This window comes from Agelaius tricolor, unplaced genomic scaffold (genome assembly GCF_023055355.1).
Source record: "Agelaius tricolor isolate 1412-34295 unplaced genomic scaffold, bAgeTri1.0.p SCAF_4, whole genome shotgun sequence".
NCBI lineage: Eukaryota > Metazoa > Chordata > Aves > Passeriformes > Icteridae > Agelaius > Agelaius tricolor.
In genome coordinates this window covers 12771397-12791226 of record NW_027269264.1, presented here as the reverse complement: position 1 = coordinate 12791226, position 19830 = coordinate 12771397, and the positions used below count along the sequence as shown (strand labels likewise).

The following is a 19830-nucleotide window of genomic DNA, read 5'->3' as shown; positions in this document are numbered from 1 at the left end:
AGAGACCAGTGGTGATGGGAACATGTGTCATACAGACTCTGGGATGGCCTTCATTTTTAAGTTCTTCTGCTCCCTGTGGAGGTGTCCATGTTTTCAGGAGGAGAAGAAACCCTATTTACGTATGGGTTAGACTATATCCCTAGTCCATCAACACAGAAATGTGATTTCCTACTCAACTACTGCATTATTTTGGGGAGACTGCCCAATTTCCCATCTGTAAATCACACACACAAAAAATTAATATTAATCACATTATTCATTAAATTAATAAATAATATTTAGTATGGTATGTGTTATATTATACATTATATAATTTACATATACAGAATAGAAATAATTAAACTAACTAATAATCACTTAAAAATTAGATTTTGGGGATCTCTTGGGAAAAACCCCTTCCTCTGTGCTGCTGGGTCTTACTGAGTGATATGAGTAAGATTCAGCCACATTTACAATCACAAAGATGCATCAAAAAGCCAGAAACTGAGCTGAATGGTATTTCAGAGGTGAATGTAGAGTTGTACTGGTACTGGAAAAGAGGTTGCAAATGACCATTTGTTGAGGCATATATTCTGTCTTTCCAAGTACATGAGCCAAATGCTTGGAGTTTCAACGAGTCGCACCCAGGAAGGTTCAAGACACCACTCAGATACACCTCCTAGTTGAATCCCAGCACTTCTAACTGTATGTCATATGTTTGGGATTATTTTGCACCCAGACCTGAGTGACTGAACTTCTCAGTGCCATGTCAGCAATGTGCACAGGTTCTGTCAGCCAACAAGACAAAGGTTGTTTAAGTGAGGATTTCAGCTGCATCACTGTAAAGGACACCCTAGTCAGTGAGTAACAGTTAAATAGACTGCATTTCAAGAGACATTTCAGTAACTTCAGAAGCATCACCCAGTGGGATTTTGTTAGCAAGTATCCAAAGTGACATCTACTGGTGCAGATTTGGACTAGCGCAAAACACAAAAATCGAGTTAGAGTAAGGCAGAGCTGCACAAAGCAGCAGACTAATGAGCCCCAAATGAACTAGTGAGGTAGTCAGCACCTGGTTCTGCTGGATAATTGAACCTCTGACTATTATGGAAGCAGATGAAAATTATGCCAATTTTCTTCCGAGCTCCAATGGTTTGCTAAAGATGCCTTCCCACTATGAATTTTAAAAAGTAAAATGGCCTACAGCTACAGCACAGGAAGGAATGCATGCAGGTTTTCCCATAAGGGAAGTTCTGTTAGTTTAATGCCAGGAGATAAGGCCTGGAACACACATTTTCATTCAGACCACCTATGGAATTCTATAGATCTACCTGGTTGGATTCACCAAGACCAAGACATGGTGCATATCCTGGGATTCTAAAGAAATATAAAGATGAAACTTATCAGTTCAGGTAAGAACAGATTCTCTAAAATGGCCCTGAAGATAGCTTTGTCTAATAATGGACTTGGAGGTCCTTGGCAGGAACATCAATTCCTGTTCTGTGTTGAAAAGTGTATCTGGGAAGGCACCACTTTCCCTCTCAATTTGCAAGAGAGACTGCTAAACTTGGGCATACCCAGATAACTTTATCAATTTTTTTGAATTTGTTATTGTATTTCCTCTTACTGGAGTAGGCTAGTTGGTTCACCCTTTCACCAAAAACAGTCACTGCCTTACAGACAAGGGGATGTTTTTGGAGATACAAACCAGAAAATTAAATTTTGTCTGGTATTTCCAAAGGTATAACGTCCTAAAGAAGTGGGTGATTTAGTAAAATTGCAAAGGGCTGCAGTTTGGAAACAAGTTTGATGGTAAAAATCCGTACTCAAGTCCGTGTAAAAAACTGATAACAGAAACTCCAGAATCTGACTTAGAGGCAACATAGGCCAGCCAGGACATCCTTGCATACAACTGGTTGGGGGTAAAAGTCCTGGCAGAAGGGCAGAAGTCTTGTCCAGGTCAAATCACTGTACCCCCTTGGAAGCCTCTGAACACCAATATGAAAATGATCTGCAGGGTTATAATGCTCTTGAATCACAGTGCAAAAGTGTTTCTTTCTTCCAAATCTGCCTGCGCCTCCTACAGCCTGTCCTCAATAACCAGCGTATCAAATGTGGGCAGAACACCAAAGGATGCTGTCCTTGCAATGTTCTTCTTCCAGAACAGCCTGTGACTTAATGCTGCAAAGAGTGCAATTGTTATCAGTTTTCACCGTTAGTGCTGTTATGACTGTTCCCAATCATCCCACTCAGCCACTTCACTTCATGGAAGGCACAGCATAGTCTCTGCCTTGCAAAGTATCCCACCGGGAGTGTCACAGCCAAGTCTTTTGCTTCCTCATAGCCAGAGGATCTGTGACCCAGTTGTAAACACTTCTGTCTCTACCACAAAGAGAATCTGCACTGAACTAAACTAAGCAGGGTAATTTTTACTTATCCACTGTAGAAGCAGAAGAGTCTGGTTAATGATACCTCTCCATCTGCACAATACATATAGATCTCTGAAATCTATTTTAAGGCCCCAATACTGAAAAGTAGACTCATCTTCATTAGATCACAAGGGCTGGATAAAAATTTACATCATTGGTTTAATATCAATGATTTAAAAGGTAAGAGATCAGACAGAATCTTCATGTTCATAGTAAGATTTTTATCTTTGGAATTAAAGAAAGTGATTAATTGCTGAGGAAAATATTTTCTTTGATTTTTGGCATGCAAATAACGCAACTTCTACACTTTTTTCAGTTGCCAAAGGTCTCCAATGACAGATATACTATCATATTTCTTGTTCAAAAGGCAAAACTACACTATCAAAATTACATTTTCTGGCAGTGAAATTTCACTCCTTTGTACAGGGATTTTTAAAGCCCTTGGCAATATCTGCATCTGAAATTATGCAAGAATGAAACACCAAATAACATCGAAGAGTTTAGCTAACAGTGTGAAGCTATTTTATATCAATAAAATTCTATCAAATTTAAGTTTGTGCTTCTGAGCTGGGAGTTTAGTTTCAAAGCTCTATTGTTGCTGAAGAACAGACCCAATTCACATTCTGCTATTTTTCCTCCCCTAAAATGGGATTTTAGGAGCTATGCACCAGTTACATAAGGAAATATGCTAATGAAATATTAAAATTAAATAATTATATGATATTGCATCTTGATTATCTGACATAAAAATCTAGGACTGCAGCTGTAAATCCTGATTGCTGTGTTGTCTGAGTGATTTAGTGCAAAAAGTAAGTTCAGCAATCAAATTAAAAAAAAAGGGAGAGAAAAATGTTCCTATATTCCTAAAAAAAAAGTAAATTCCAATATCAACTACCTTGAGCCATGAAAGACCAGGAAATTACATGAGTTAAATATCCACAATGAACAGAATACTTTTCATGGTTTTCCTAGGACACAGAGTGCTGTGTCCAGCTCTGGGACCTCCAACATGAGAAGGACATGGACCTGCTGAAGAGAGTCCAGAGAGTCACAAAGAGGAGAAACAAAGCCTAAAGAACCTCTCCTGTGAAGACAGGCTGGGTTGGCTGGGGTCTCTTCAGCCTAGAAAAAAAAAAGGCTTCAGGGACACTTAGAGCATCCTTCCAGTGTGGAAAGGGACATGGACAAGGCCTTGGAATGACAGGGCAAGGGGGAATGTCTTTGAATGGCAAGAGGGCAGGTTTGTATTACAGAACAGGTAGAAATTCTGTACTGTGAGGGTGGCGAGGCACTGACGCAGGTTGTCCAGAGAAGTTGTGGATGCCCCATCCCTGGCAGTGCTCACTGTCAGGTTAGATGGGGCCTTGAGCAACCTGGTCTAGTGGCAGGTGCCCCTGACCACAAGAGGGAGGGGCTGGAACTCGATGATCTCTAACTCAAACTCTTCAATGATTCTTTGGACAATTCCAAATATTGCAGAGAATCTTACTGCCTAACCACCAAAAGCACATTAAATGGGCCAATAAGAAATATGGGAAGAATTAGTGGCACACACCCAGAGACAGAAGAGACTCAAACAGAGCAAGGACACACATTCTCCTGCTGTGTGATATGCTTGCTGCCTGGAGGAACAAACCTCAAACACAGATTTTGCCATTCCTCTATTGCCTGCAAAGGCACAAGCAGTTTTGAGCATTTCTTGCTATTCCATGGAGGCTCACTGATGGAACACGTTGTTAACATTCTTGTGCCACCAAAGCTTAGACCACATAACAACCCTTCTGCATTCATACCTCGCAAACAGAAAAATCTAAAAAAAATTCTGTCCCCCCACCCTGATAAATATCAGAATAAACCCTGCTTAAGATGAACAGAGCTATGTTAGTGAAAGCATAGTAATAATAGCAATAGAGAATTTAACCCTCAGATAAGGAAATTCATTATACTGCCATCAGAATTTTGATATTGCATTGTAAATGATTTTGAGAACATAGGTTGTAAGACACATCAGAGATGAAATACTGAACATCTGTTGATTAAGAAAACAATTAACTTTGTCTTATGCAGTGGGAAAGTTGAGGTTCCTAGAAGTATAAAAAACAATCATGCACTTTGTCACACCTTTGCACAGCATTCAGCAAGGACAATTACAATTGTAGAGACAACTTTAAATCTTCCACATTACAATTTTCTATTTGACACTTTTCCATACTTTTCATGCAGATTTCATGCTCCATTGAAAGGGCAGAAATCCTTATTAATATAATTAAACTTCTGCTTATTGGACATGGGCTATGTGCTCTGTAGGACATGAATCCTTAATAATGTAAGCACAGGAATCCTTATTAATGTGCTATAAACCATGGCTGTATAGCATATGACTAGCATATAAGGCTGGTTAAAGACAAGCTGGGCCAGGGACACTTCCCCTTTCACTCAGAGACCTGAGTATATAAAAAAACTACTGAAGCAGCTCATGCTCCAACTCCAGTATGGACCTAAACCTAAATTCTGTCCTGCAGTCAAGCCATTTGGACCATGCTTCCATCCCTTTTGGTTTAAACCCACTATTGTAAGGATATCTCTGAGCTTCTGCTACCTTTCAACAGGATTTGCAATGCTGACTGTCTAAAACATGTCTGAGATTTTCAGGAAGCCAAACTGTGGACACTGTCTCACTAAGACAGGTAGAGTGTTAACTACTGAGCATGGACTAGGGGCTCCTCAGGACTGGTCTCTACCACAGTAGAAATAATTAATTATGTAAATAACTAATTATGACAAAAAGAAAAAAAGAAAGTAATTCACTTTCACTGCTGAGGTGTGGACATACACAAACAATTAATTTATAGAAGGCAGTATTCCACCCAAGAGCACTGGAAAGAAAGCTGCTGCAGAATGGCAAGCTGATAGTACTTGCTATTAGCAAGGTAGCAGGGATATTAGCTATCCATAGCCTCACCTGCCAGACAAAGGGGCACTGGAGACCTCTCAGCAGTCATGCCTGAGCTGGTCAGGTGTGGTAACTCTCCACAGAGGCAGCTGGGGATAGGGCCCAGAAGATCTGTGAGGCATTAGTGTCAAGACCAAAACCAGATCAGATCAGAATGTTAGCTGCATGCAGCCCTCCTGAGGTAGGAGGAAGCTGGAGTGTACCCCAGTTATGCTCTTTACATTCTTTCAATCCACTTTCAGTACCAGATGCTGGACTTTGATATTGGGTAGTAGCTCAGACTAGTAGCATTGGGTAGATATTGGGTAGTAGCTGAGGTGGTCCAGTTATTTCAAAATGTCATGTTCAAATGTTATTCCTAAAATTTTATTTCCAAATGAAAATGCATCATATTTTTAATGGGGGGGGGGGGGGGGGGGGGGGGGGGTAGGGAAACCCAAACAACTCATTTCTGTGTAATTTGTACTACCTCTCCATAAGTAATTTCCATACCCAGCTGCCATGCTGGGTTGAGGGCATACATGTCTCAGTTTCTCAATTTAATAGGTTGGATTTAAATGTTAACACAGGCTGGAATGTATCTGTGGAATTTGTCATCATTCCTTTTAAGCCCTGCCATGGCTCCCATATTTCCTGAAGCCCTAAACAAGAGAGTGCATTCATAACACTAGTTGGAAAGCCAAGGCAAAAAGTCTAAAGCAACAAACATGATGAGTCCATCCTTTCTGTCAGCCTTACCTAGAGCCATATGAGCTCACTGGTGAAGCTGTGATTCCCTGGATTGCTCCCCTAACATCCTGAGGCTGCACTAAGGAATAATTGTAACTGTGGGTTCATAACCTATGACACACACTTTCAAACTTTTACTCTGCATAAATAATCTGTTCCTATTCAGTCACTCAAACTAATTGCTCATTTTTCACTCTCTCACATGAGAAATGAGCAAATGTTATAATGGAGATTTTAACTTAAAATGTCTTTGATTTTATTCATACCTGCTAAAAGCAACTTGTGCTTGTGTACATACCAGAAAGAACATGTGTTTCAGTTTTCATCTTTTCTGCATTTTTGTTTTTAGTGGAGTTATAGAAGAAATGAAGGCAACTGCTAAATAATTAAGTAATGAAGGAAATAATCCATCTCTTCTTTAATTCTTTCAACATTTGCTTCATATTTCCAACCACCAATCATCACTACTAGAAGACAGTCTTGTATATAATCAAAACCATTTCTCTGTCAGGACAAGGTGAGAAGAAAAGAGGAAGAGATACAGCTCCTTTCTACAGCTTTATCCATCTTTTCTGATTCTGCAGAAAACACCTTCATCTTTCAAATGAATGCTACTTAGGATTATTCCCAGGAAAAAGAAAACCACAGGAAAGTGAGCTCACAATCCAGATGCCCTGCCCAAAGCAAGACTTCCTGATGCTAATCTCAAAGGTACTCTACCACACCAGTGCAGAGCCTTGACTGAGGTCAGATAATGTTCCTTCAAGTATTCCCATTCTCCTTTTCTTCAGACCCAACTCCTTGAAAAATTTTTAGTGCATTTTTAAGAGACTTTGCCCCTCAGTGCTCAGCCAGCTCAGCAAAGTCCAGATAGTTGCCAGTATCACAGGGAAATCCCCTCCGGCTGTAGTTCAGGATGTATGCATCCTAGTCATGAATGAGATCACCTTGAAATTACAACACAGGACATCTCAGACTTTTTTAATGGTTTTACAGCAGTTTTCCCAACAGCAAGAAAAAGGCAACCCCTATCTACATCTGGGAAAAATTCAGCGGTCCAGAAGAGACAGTCACTAGTGAAAACTGGGCATTAGCTCATTTGCCTGCAACTGAGAAATTTCCTGCTCTTTTATTCCCCCTCATGACCTTTGTCAGTGCTTAAAAACAGTTCTACTGTAAACACACCTTTAATATATTATGCACCCATTGGTATGCTTATATTAATATACTAGATTCTCTAGATATATATTCATTAAATACATTATTGCTGGAGTTGTTCAGCCTGGAGACGAGAAGGCTCCAGGAGACTTCACTGCAAACTTCCACACCTTGAGGGGGTTTATAAAAAGGAGGGAGAGGAATGCAGTGACAGGACTAGGGAAATGTTTTTAAACTAGAAGAGGATTGGTTTAGATTAGATATTAGGAAGAAATTATTTCTTCAGATGTGATGAAGCCCTGGAACATGTTTCCCAGAGAAGACATGGCTGTCCCATCCCTGGAAGTGTTAAAGACCAAGTGGGATGGGCTCTGAGCAGCCTGATTAGTGAAAAATGTCCTTACCCATGGTAGAGGGTTGTAACTAGATGATCTTTAAGATGATCTTTTCCAATCAAAACCATTTAATAATTCTATGATTCCATGATTATAAAACAATTTTGACCAGGTAGAGGTTCTGCATTTCTGTCATTCTGTCAGTATCCTTTTTTAAATGATCATATTGATAGCTTTTTCTGGCAGTGTCAAAGGTAGATAATTCCCTCTAAGTCTTTTCTTTTCTTAGAAGCATTATCCCAAATTTCTTTATTTGCAGAACAATTTGCAGTAACTCTTTGCAAGCTGCACTGTGTCTCCAGAGAAATTTACCCTCATTCATGCTTCCATCATGAATCATAAGAAATGGGTCAGAAGTTTGGTCTAATGCAGATATAGTTTTGTTTATGTCTGTTCCAAGACATGTTCTTAGAGCACAGAGGGGACTGCAAAAGGGAACACCTCTTATACTAAACAAGACTTTCTTGTTTTATCTACACGTATTTTCTTTGGCATGTCCTGTAAGTCACCTGACAGGCCTTCATCATTAGAAACCCCTTGTCCAACCATTGCCCACATTTCTTTCCAAGATATCTGAACACCAGGAGATCTCCTTACAAACATAACTTATTCCAAAGAGACAGTTTTGTCCTGGCCTTGAGGGTGAGGCATCAAAACATAAACACACATCAATCCCTAATAGTTAATGTATAAAAACTTTCTTTCAGATGAATCCCATGTGAGTGGTAGAAACCTAAATATTAACAATAGAGTAGATTTGTCCCATATCACCTGGTCAACACAATAAAGCTTTGGAATCAATACATAAGATAACTGCAACAGAAACTCACTCTCAGAAACTCACTGAATTATGACTCTTCTCACAAACCACAAATGCAAGCTTGGAAAGCATCCTCAAAGGGACAAGGAAGCCTCTAATATTTAATTTAATGTGAGTGCTTAATAGATGATGAGAAAAATAGATGGGTTTCTCCCCTCACCTTCACTTTCTATTTCAGCTTTGCAGGGCTTTGCTCTGTGGCAGGTGTGTTTAAACAGGAACAGGACTTGAGGAAGAGTGCACAAAGTTAGAAAGTTCTGTGTGGCAGAGTAAATACCTGGTTCTATCCAGGTGCCTAGGGAAGGGAACTAGTCACAAATCAGCTGAAAACAGGTGTTCTTTACTGGGCATTACAAGCTGACCAGTGTGTGTTGAAAGCCAGTTACCTACCTTGTCTCGAATTCCTTGTCTCATAACTTCTCTTTCAGCCTCCATCTTGGCATATTTGGCTTTCCTCTCTTCCTCTTGTTGCCGAAGGGCTTCCTGTCGTTCCTCTTCTTTCTTAGCAGCATCTGGGTCTTTCTCCTCATCCCCACCCAGCATCTTTCCCATGTCTTTGGTAGCCCCTAGACAAAGCAAAACAGAAAATCAGCCCTTACCCCAGGATGTGGTAAGACCCCCAGGATGACAGCTCTCTCCTTCCCCATGCTCAGGGCCATCTGTCATTCCCTCTGCATCTGGAAAGGTTTCTCCTTTCACTGGGGAGGCAGCACACTCTTCCCAAGCAGGAGGTGGGGAAAGCACTTAACCTGATCAGATAAGTTACCTGGAACTGGCAGGAGAAGCACAGCAGCAAAAGGAAGAGACCAAATTTGTAGATCTGCATGAAGGCAGCACAGTTTGTTTGCAGTCCTGAAAAGGACAAGCTGCCATCCACACTATGTTTTCACTTTATCAGCTCAGCCAAGTGACTGAAGATTGATTTTGAAGGGTCTTTAATGTAATAGGCAAGTGATACATGCAGAACAAAATGACAACAGGGCTGGGAAAGGAGTTTGAAATCTTGATTGCAGGGATGAGTAATCACACTCTTAATTGCTCTCAGAAATTACACATACCATGACAGGTAGGACAACACAGCAAATAGTTGGAGTTTATGAATTCTAGGCTCCTACCATGGATCAGAAAGAAGAAGCAACTCTGCATGTCTCTTATCAGTTCTTGGACACCACCACCTCTAAGGCTTAGTACCTAGGTGAGATCATGGCTTTGTCTTGTTCCACTGCTGAATACACATTGTTCCCAAATTTTCATTCCCTGTGTGCTCCTGAGGCAGTTTTTTGTTGTTGTGCAAAGCCCTTGCACAACTATGAGGTGGAGGTTTCCTGCATGCCCTTTTATCCCCGAAGTTCTGCATAAATCCATTTATCATTTATTTATCCTGACATTTTTATTAGCAATGGCTGTCAATAATCCAGCCAGGAAGAAAAACAATGGCTGAGGAAAGGGGAAGAGCATGTACTGTGATGCAGCGTCATCAGGGCACTGGAGGGCAGCAGCAGGATCAAGCCTGGTTACACGGATGAAGAGAAGACCCTTTGGAAGAAGTGTTGGACCTTTCCTGCAGCAGGAAAACACTCTGCATCTTTTCCTAAAAGAGGTTCCTTCTTCCTAGAAAAACGCTGCAGGTCCTTAGATGCTGAGTCACAACACCTCTATATTGGCTAATTGCTGAGATTTAACTGATTTAATCTGAGATAGCCTTGTTCTTACACATAGTCACAATTACACAAATTCAACATCTCTTGTTTTCCATAAAGCAAAGATTTCTGGCCTTTACAAAGGCTGGGGCTGGAAGGAGACACTATCCAAGACCTGCCAAGTAATTGTTGGTTTCATGAAAGGCTTAGTGAAGGAAAGAAGTTCTCACAATCCTTTATAAATTACCCTTATAAATTACTCTTCGTTTGTCAACACTGCTGGAGGACTGTGATTGCTCTTGCTTTCCACATCAGGTCTTGGGATACTGATTGTGAAACCTGGATCCTTAAGGGAAAAAACATCTGCAACCTGTCACAATGATTCCTCCTGAATTGCTGTAGTGATGGCACTTACCAGATCAACTGGTATTGCTTCTAATAACCACTAAGGAAGTTGTAAAGAGGTAAGCAGATCCCTTTTTTCTCCACACTTCTTTTCCAGGTTAAATGTTTTCCCAGAACCCTAATCTGAAAGCAACCCTGAATCAAAAATAATCCTCCAATCCCCCAAAATGTGACAGAGAAATGTCCCCTTTATATCTCCCTCAGAGAAGCATGGCGAAACTGGTAATTTTAAGCCCTACAAGACCTGGTTGTAACACACAGGGTTGGGGTTTTTTGCCAGGTGGGAAATAACAACAGTAAATGTGAATGTCTGTATTCAGCTGCCTAACCACAGACCTCTTGACGCTTCCATTGCTAGGAAATCTGTGGCTTAAAACAAAAAGACACCTAGGGACCCCAGACAAACCCCACCTGGAATATTCATGGTCCCTGTCTACTGTCAGCCTTCCTCTACCACCATTGTGCATCCTTCATTGCAGGATCAGAGTAATACAGAAACTCTTGCATATTGATGGAAAATTTACCCAAACTGTCTGGCAATTTCTTTTCTTTAGTGCAAGGAAGGCCAGCTCAAATTGAAAGTAAGTTAAACTTCACAGCAAGCAAAAAGGAAATATGGCCTAGTTGTGTCACATATCCCTACTGCAGGAATCTATCTAAGCAGCCTTTTTGTGCAAACACCAGTGATTACAAATCTCACTAACATCTTTAACTTCTGGGTTCCCCTCAAAAGATTTCTCCACTGATGTTCAAACTGATTTGGGCTCAATAATCTATGGAGTTTATTCCTTTTTAGCTTCCCTCCAGTTAGAGCTACCCAGACAGCATAAAACTCCAGTTACTTAGGAAACGGAATTCAGCAACAGAGATTTTTTTTTCCATTCTAAGTGCTACTTCTAGACTATCATTAAGCTGTAATGTCAGCTCAGCTCATCACATAAGTGAAATTGCATAACTATTTTTTATTTCTTAGCCAAGACCAAGCTTTTAAATACGTAAGGCATTTTGCTCTGCAGCCATTCAGCATACAAGACACTTAGAAGAACAAGAATGGATTAGGATCCTCATAGATTCTCTTAATTCACCTCTGATTTCAAAGTCACCTTCTAAATGTTCAAAATGCTACACTGGTATCACTGTTAACTAATTGGAAGGAAATGTATTATGAGAACCAAAACGTTACACTACATTTTAACTAAGCACTCTTGTGTTACTTTTAGAAAAGCTTTTTTTCCATCTCCTTTGTTCTTCATCCTAAACTGTAGATTTTGTTGTTAACACTCCCTAGATAATAGCTTATGTTTTTAGCAGTTCAGCAGCAAAGATTCCAGAGAATTCATCTACGTTCAACTGAGATACATCAGTTATGGGCACAAGCAAAAGGAAGGAGCAATTGTTCTGTCCACTTTTGAAGCTTCCAAGGAAACAGAGGAAACAGTGTCCATCCTCTGTTTCCTTGGAAGCTTCAAAAGTGGACAGAACAATTGCTCCTTCCTTTTGCTTGTGCCCATAACTGATGTATCTCAGTTGAACGTAGATGAATCTGTTCATATGATAACACTGAATCTGTTCATATGATAACCCTGGGAGTTTTTGTCTTTATTTTTTCTTTTTGTCTTTCCCACCCCACTCATGACATATACCGTGACACAAAGAGAAGTTGTGTCAAAGAGAGACTGCTACACTATTCATCAATCAGTATGGTGTTTCAATTATTTCTAACATCTTTAGACAAGACTATGGAAAGGAAACAGAAACGGCTAAAGCTGCAGGACAACGTTTGCCAACTGTCAACTTTCTGGTTACAAACACGGACCAGGCCTCAAAGAACAAAAAACTTCAATATGGAAAAAAATCCCAGAAGCGATGTGAAAACAAGTGGCATGGCAGTTCTTTCGAACTCATAGTAATTCCCTTAGTCTATATAGGTTAAGTAGCTAAACAAACAGGTGTTAAACCAAATACTACAGGTGCACTCAGATATTATGTGCTGGTTTTGGCCAAGGTGGAGTTAATTTTCTTCACAGAAAACTACTTATGGGTTGCATTTTGGATTTGTGCTGAATACAGTGATGATAGACACATTTTTGTTACTGCCAAGCAGGGCTTACATAGAGACAAGGCCTCTTCTGATTTTTGTACTGCCATACTGGTGAGGAAGCTGGGGGTGAATGAAAAATTGGGAGGGGACAGGTCACCCAAACTGACCAAAGGGATATTCCAGAACAGTATTTAAAGTTGGGTGCAAGAAGGAGGGAGGAGGGAACATTTGAGTGATGTCATTTGTCTTCCCAAGTCGCTGTGAGATATGAGGGGGCCCTGCTGTCCTGGAGATGCAAAACACCGGCTGCTCATAGGAACCAGTGAATTAATTCCTTATTTTGCATTGCTTGCATGCATGGCTTTTGCTTTCCCTGTTGCCTTTATCTCAAACCTACAAGTTTCTAGCTGGTGGGGAGGTGAGTGAGCAGTTGCATGGTGCTTGGTTGCTGGTTTGGTTAAAAGATGACGTACGCATTTGTGTGAGTTTTGCTGGGTTAAATCATCATAATGCATCTGAAAAAGATTAATATGGTTGATCAGGTGCCTGTGGGAGACATTCCCCAGCAAAACAGCAGAAAAGCAAATCATCTGTCTGGAAAGCAGTTTTACAGTGAAAGCTTTGGGGTTATGGTGGACAACACAAGCTCACAATATGTCCTTGCAGCAGAGAAGGTTAACAGTCTTCTGGGGTGCATTAGGAGCACTGTTGACAAGAGGTTGAAGGATTCTTCCCATCTACTCAGCCCTGTTGTGACCAAATTTGGAGTGATATGCCCAGTTCTGGGCTTCAAGATACAAAAGAGAGATGGAGCCACTAGAATGAGAAAGCAAAGAAATGAGATAGCCATGAAGACATTTAGGATGCTCAAGGACCTTTGATACAAGAAGAGCCTGAGAGAGCAGGGACTGCTTAGCCTGGAGAAGAGAAGGTTCAAGGCGTTGCAGTAGTATGTGTAAACAACCAATGAAACAGAATTAATATGAAGGAGACAGACAGGTATCCAGTGACAGGAGAAGAGATAATGTATACAAACTCAAGTACAGGAAATACAATCTAAATATTAAAAAAAAAAAAAAAATAGTTGCAGAAAGTCACTGTGGCGTCTCCATCTGTGGAGATATTTAAAAATTCATGAGCCACAGCCTTGAGCAACCTGCTGTAGGTAAACCTGTATAAGAATGAGGTCGGACTAGACAACCCTTGTAGATGGAGCAACAGCTTCAGTGTGTGACTCTGTGACACCTCGTAAGTAAGTGTTTTGAATTACATCTGGAGGGCAGCAGCAGGATCAAGCCTGGTTACATGGATAAAGAGAAGACACATACCCTAAATGGTGAAGGTGTACATGCCCAAACAGGTGAAGAGTACATGCCCAAACATATCCTGTATCTGAAGAAAAGTAAATTCTTAACTGCCAGACCTCTGTTCCTCTATTACAGAAGCACCACCAACCATGAGCTAACCCCTCAATAGCTGACTGACATCAATCCAGCTTTCATGAAGAAAATGTAAACTCACAAATCAACTTGCAAGAGTGAAGTTGAATTTGCCACTTGATAAAAAAAATAAAATGTCCTAAATATAGCAGGCAAAGTTGTGTGCTGGGAAAACAACAGGATTAGGATTACTAAGGATGACTTCCAGAGAAATAGGAACATTTTAGGCCTCCTTAATTAATTAAAGAATGATGGAAATTTGCACACAGCAAATTGTTTCAGATAAGATAATTATGTGAAATCAAAAGCTTTTCCTCTGCAAAAATCTCATTTCATATTGTAGACAAGTAGTACCCAAACCTGTGTTTCAAAATGTATGCATGTGTGTATGCTTAGATCAGAGAATGGTGCAAAAGTTCTACCTCTGAAACACAGGTTTCACTGGAAACAGCAAGAGATTTACCTGAAACAGGCATGTGCTGAGAGAATTTTACAGGGTTGGTTTGTTTTTTTTTTTGGGAAGTACTATTTGTGGCTGAGCCATATTTAGATTGAACAGATAGGACAACAGATTCCTCAGAGTCTCTAAATCACAGCATGTCTCTTTATCACATCATCCAAACATAAGGAGCTAATCACAGAGTACCATTCTGGGGCTCTGGAGCAGGAATGGGTCACTCATTTTTGCAGAATCACTTCAGAATCAGAACTAAGTACGTTTTATTGATATCAGGGAAAATCATCAAGGCTATGATATAAAGCTTATGTCTGGAAAAAACAACCAAAACATCTGACTTCCTCATGCTACCGTTTCAATAAAAGTGAAACAAGCCCTCCAGGAAGTATTGTGTAACATTCAAAAGTGGTACTTCCATGAACAAAAAAAAACATGTTTAAATATTAATAATGAATAGCTCTAAAGAAACCATCATAATTTCTCAATTAACTAAAACTAATACACCTAACAAAATGGATTAGTAATTCCTTATGTAAACAAAGACCTGATGCCAAGTTCAGTTGAGGAACTCATTTGAGAAATCATAGTATCTTGGAGAATGCTGTTTTCTGGGCTTTGGTAATGTGGGGATCTCTGATAAGGACCATTAACATTTTATTAAATTAAAAAATTCTCTATGAAATTCAAAGTTCAGAGTAGATAGAGATATCTCTATCTCCTTACTTTTCCTGATCCACTCATCACAAATCTTAACATAACTGAGATAGGATGCATTTGTATGCATTTGTGCTTCCTGGGACAAGCTATGAGTTGATGCTTACTTCTAAGTCAGTGAGAAGCCTATCTTTGTCAGCATTACCTTTTCTTTGATATCATGGGAAAGACACTAGGAGGATTACAAGAGGTTCATTTAGACATGTCAAGTGATGAGCCACGGGTCGTGTGTCCTGCACAAGTTAGGTAGTGGCAGAAACAAAAATGGGTAAGAGGAAGGAGTAGAAAAGGAGCACCCAAGGCTTCAGTTCACTTTGTTTATAAATTAACACTACTGAAAAATAGATGCCTACTGGGGACTTTTACTACAGCCATTCCCATTCCCCTTCTCCAGACTCAACATTCTCTCTCTCTGGTATTTCACTTCAATCTTTCTCCCTCTACTCCCTAGACAAAATGTATTGCAAAACAAAACTGTTTTTCTTACAGGGAAACAAACAGGTAAACTGAACAAATTCTCTCTAAAGGTACATGAGATATTTAAGGATATTTGGAGATATTTAGAACACCAACTATTTTGAAACATCATCACTATGGTAATGTGTCATTTCCCTTGCAGACACCGAGGCAGACTTTAAAGGCTGATGTTGAAGGGCCTTTTGCCAGCTTGGTACAAAGCCAAATGGAGACAGTTTGAATTTTCTAGAAAATTTTTTCCACATTATCTGAGGCCTATATTATTATATATAGGTTGTATATATAGGCCTATATTATTATATGTAGGTTATAACATGTGCAAGACCTATAATTCACTCAGCAGATGGGTATTGAAGACAAAAAGTGAATGAGGTAGATAGCCACTTTAACAGAAGGCAGTTTTTCTTACCTTACAAACAGCTGAAAAGTCTTCTTTGGTAGATAATGGAAAGTAAGTTTTTAAAGCAAGACCCTGTCAGCTTCATTAAAATATTTTTTTAGCTAAAATCTTAGTCCCTACATTTTTATTTCTGCAATCTCCATCTCTGCACAGTGACAGCACCTCTCTAGCCACATAGGAGAGTACAGTACTTGCACACAAATCAACCTCAATCTCCTGGTCCCTGCACATTTGTGCAACAAATGGATAAATTCCTTTCCTATTGTCTCCTTCTAGCTTACAAATAGCAATTCATATTTGTAAGTTAATTCTTCACTTAGTATATTACTTATTTCTTTGCACTGGTATTATGTCCTTTTAATACAACTTTAACTAAAACAATAAAGTTCCCCATGAAATTTATATGGAGACATAATTTTCAGGTGACATTCATTTCATCTGATATTAGACCTGTAGTCCAATGTCCTGGACCTTTGGAGCTCTCTTATTTTTCATGGAATCATAGAATCATGTAGATTGGAAAAGACCTTTAAGATCATCAACTCCAACTTCTAACCTAAGACTGTGAAGTCCACCACCAACCATGTCCATAAATGCCACATCCATGTGGCAAAATGTATTTCATGTATTTTAAATCCATGTATTTTACATGCCTCCAGAGATGCTGACTCTACCATATCATTGTTACAGTCTGTTTCAATGTTTGAGAACCCTTCTGCTGGTAAAATTTTTCCACATATCCAAGCTAAACCTCCACTGGAACAACTTGAGGCCATTTCCTCTTGTGCTGTCCCTTGCTACCTGGGAGAAGACCAACACCCAGGTGGCTAAAACCTCCTTTCAGGCAGTTGTAGAGAGTGATAAGTCAGTCTCCTTTTCTCCAGGCTGAACACTCTCACCTTGCTCAGCTTCTTCTCACAGGACTTGTGCTCCTGACCCTTCACCACCTCCCTTGCCATTCCCTGGACATGCTTCAGCACCTCAGTGTCATTCCAGTAGTGAGAGGCCCAGAACTGGACACAGCACTCAAGGTGTGGCCTCACCAGAGCCAAGCACAGGGGAACAATCCCTGTCCTGGTCCTGCTGTCCACACTACTGCTGATAGAGACCAGGATGGCATTGGCCACCTGGGCACACTGCTGGCTCATGTTCAGCTGCCATCAATCAGCAGCCCCAGGTCCTTCTCTGCTGGGCAGCTTTCCAGACACTCTGCCCCAACCTGTAGGACTGCATGGGGCTGTTGTGACTGAACAGCAGGACCTAGCACTTTTCTTGTCATTGGTTGTTGAGGTTTTTATTTACCAATCACAATTTCTATTTCATGACAAACAAGAAGCCAGCACTGGACTAATACATATCTGTAATTGGAAATGATCCTATAGGTGTTTTTCCAGGCTGAAGCAGGTACTGCATTTTATAATCAGTTTCTGAAAGATGTCAAACACTCTTGATGGCCTGTCAGTTGTATCTGGTTCGTACGCATCAGAGTTAGCGTTCCTCTTATCTCATACTGTGCCATGCACTTTTGATTCAGTATAGTTAATATCTCTGAGGAATAAGATATTCACTTCAGTTAATTCATTAGCTTGTGAAACTCCTCTGCTGTAAAAAAAAACCAAAAAAACAAAACAAACAGACAAAAAGCCCAAAAAACCACACACTCCCTAGCTGAAATACATTCTTCTGATATTCTCTGATGGATTTTTTTCATTCTCCTTCTGCTCTGTGACCTTTCATGAAGCCTACCAGGCAGCATGAACAATTATTTTCTGATACATGAGTGCGTGCCAAATACCCATAAATATCATAAGATGACACAATTTCATGCTGATAACTACAAGATGGTGGTACATTATGAGGTGATTGACACAAACATACAACACAAATGTGCAAAGACAGAAGCTGTGGGAAGGTTATCAGCTACCTCTGATAACCTTGGGTAGGGTGAGGCTTTGCAGAAGAAAGAAACTTAGTTTCATATTTCACATTCTGCATGGGTTTTATTTTCATCTGACTGCATTATTCTGCAACTGAAAGAAGCACTTCTGCCACTGCCTTTGAAGACACATGGGCTGTTAGGATAAGTTATTGCTTCAGTCACTCATAAAAGTAATAATTGCATTGATTGGAAACAGGTTGGAAATGTCATGAGTTCACATAAGCAAGTCCTGTTGAAGATGAAAACAGACAACTGGATCAAAGAATAGAATTTTAAAACATCATTTATATTCCAGTTTTGTTATACAAGGTGTTACTTCAGTGTGGATATGTGTTTAAGTAGCACACCCATAACTACAAACTTGCCATACAAGGAAACACCTGATGACGCACATGCAAAGGTCAGTGTTAGCAGTGTCAATGTGTCTGGGTCAGCCTGACCCAAAAAAATGCCTTGGACTGGGAACACATCCATCATCAGAAAAATACAGCTCATCACGTTGCTGTCTCAGATCCCTCCACAGATAGAACTTAGGCTTTCTCTCACACATACTTCACACAGATATTTTAATAAACAGGCACTCTGATGGAGCACTCTCCCTTCCCCATTCCACACTGTTGCCTGTGCCCACTGCAGAAGAGCACTAGGTTGTGAGTCTTCAAAATCCTGCAGCTGTGCACAGAGGGCCTGGAGGAGGTATCTCTGTTCCTGAGACCAATGCACACAGTAGGCAGGTTCCTGAGACTCCTTTTACCACCTCCTGCCAGTCAAATCCTGCTACAAGGCAGCAAGAGGAAAAAGCAAAAAGCTGGAAACAAAAGCAATCATCAGTCTTCAGCATCAAGCACTAAGAGAATATTCAACCACTGTGCCCCCACTGGCTACAGGCTGCTTGCACAGGAAGAGAAATGAAAATGATGCAGACATAATGGGGAGTGATTCTGGGGTAACAGACTGAGCAGCCAGCTGAAGAGTGCAAATGTGACTCTGCTTTTGGAGGAATCATTACTGCTCCAGGATACCTGGAGGGCCACAGTCTTCTACTTCTGCTGCAAAGTGTGTGCAACCCTAACTAAAATACACTCTGCCTTGCTTTCAGGCACATTGTATAAGTACATTTCCAGATTCACTACACAAAAATAGCAATCCACGCGCTGTTCTTTTGGACTACAACACAAATCTTTTCCCTAAAAGACAAAGTGATGCCTTTTATTACTTGGTAAGGGATTAAGAAACATCTTAAGATTAAGAAGATTTACAGCAATTAAGATAATATAAGTTTCTGTTACTGCCTCTGCTCCAGAGCTGCTGCATGTACCTTTGGGAGGTTCTCCCATTTCTCCTTCTCAGGAATTGCATTCATCTTCATTGTTTGCACTGTAAAGCTGCTGGATGCAGGCAATTTTGAGCCAGATCTACACCTGAAAGGATGCAATCCCTTTTGCAGGGGAACACTCCATGTAACCCCACCACCATAAAGCAGGAACAGCTCCCTGTATAACATAAATTCAGTGCCTTCTGCTCCGGTATTGATCAATAATCCCTGGCAAATGCTTGGTTTGTCCTCCTCACTGCTATGACCCAGCTAGGATGTAGCTGTAAATAATCTCTGAACAGGTTCCCCTTCTACTTCATGGAGGTCTACTCCAGCTAGTCACGGATCTTGGGATGAGATTATTCAAGCCAAATGGAAGAACCCACCTCAGTAGAAAAATTCTCCTCTGGACTTGCTTGCCTGATATCTACTGATGGAGAAATGAATGTAAGCATCTTGTTCACAGGAGTCCACCTGCACTGCAGCACTCTGGCATTAGTCACATGCAGCTTGTAGTTCCAGCAGAAAAAAAAAAAACTT

General features: G+C 40.4%; 1 protein-coding gene across 1 annotated transcript in view; it reads right to left on the bottom strand.

The window, feature by feature from the left end:
• Positions 1 to 19830, bottom strand: part of CPLX1 (complexin 1) — a 107942-nt gene that overhangs the window by 32672 nt on the left and 55440 nt on the right. Inside the window, exon 3 of the mRNA XM_071424613.1 lies at positions 8854 to 9029. Coding sequence (XP_071280714.1) covers positions 8854 to 9029 — 176 coding nt within the window. The remainder of the gene's footprint in view (positions 1 to 8853; positions 9030 to 19830) is intronic.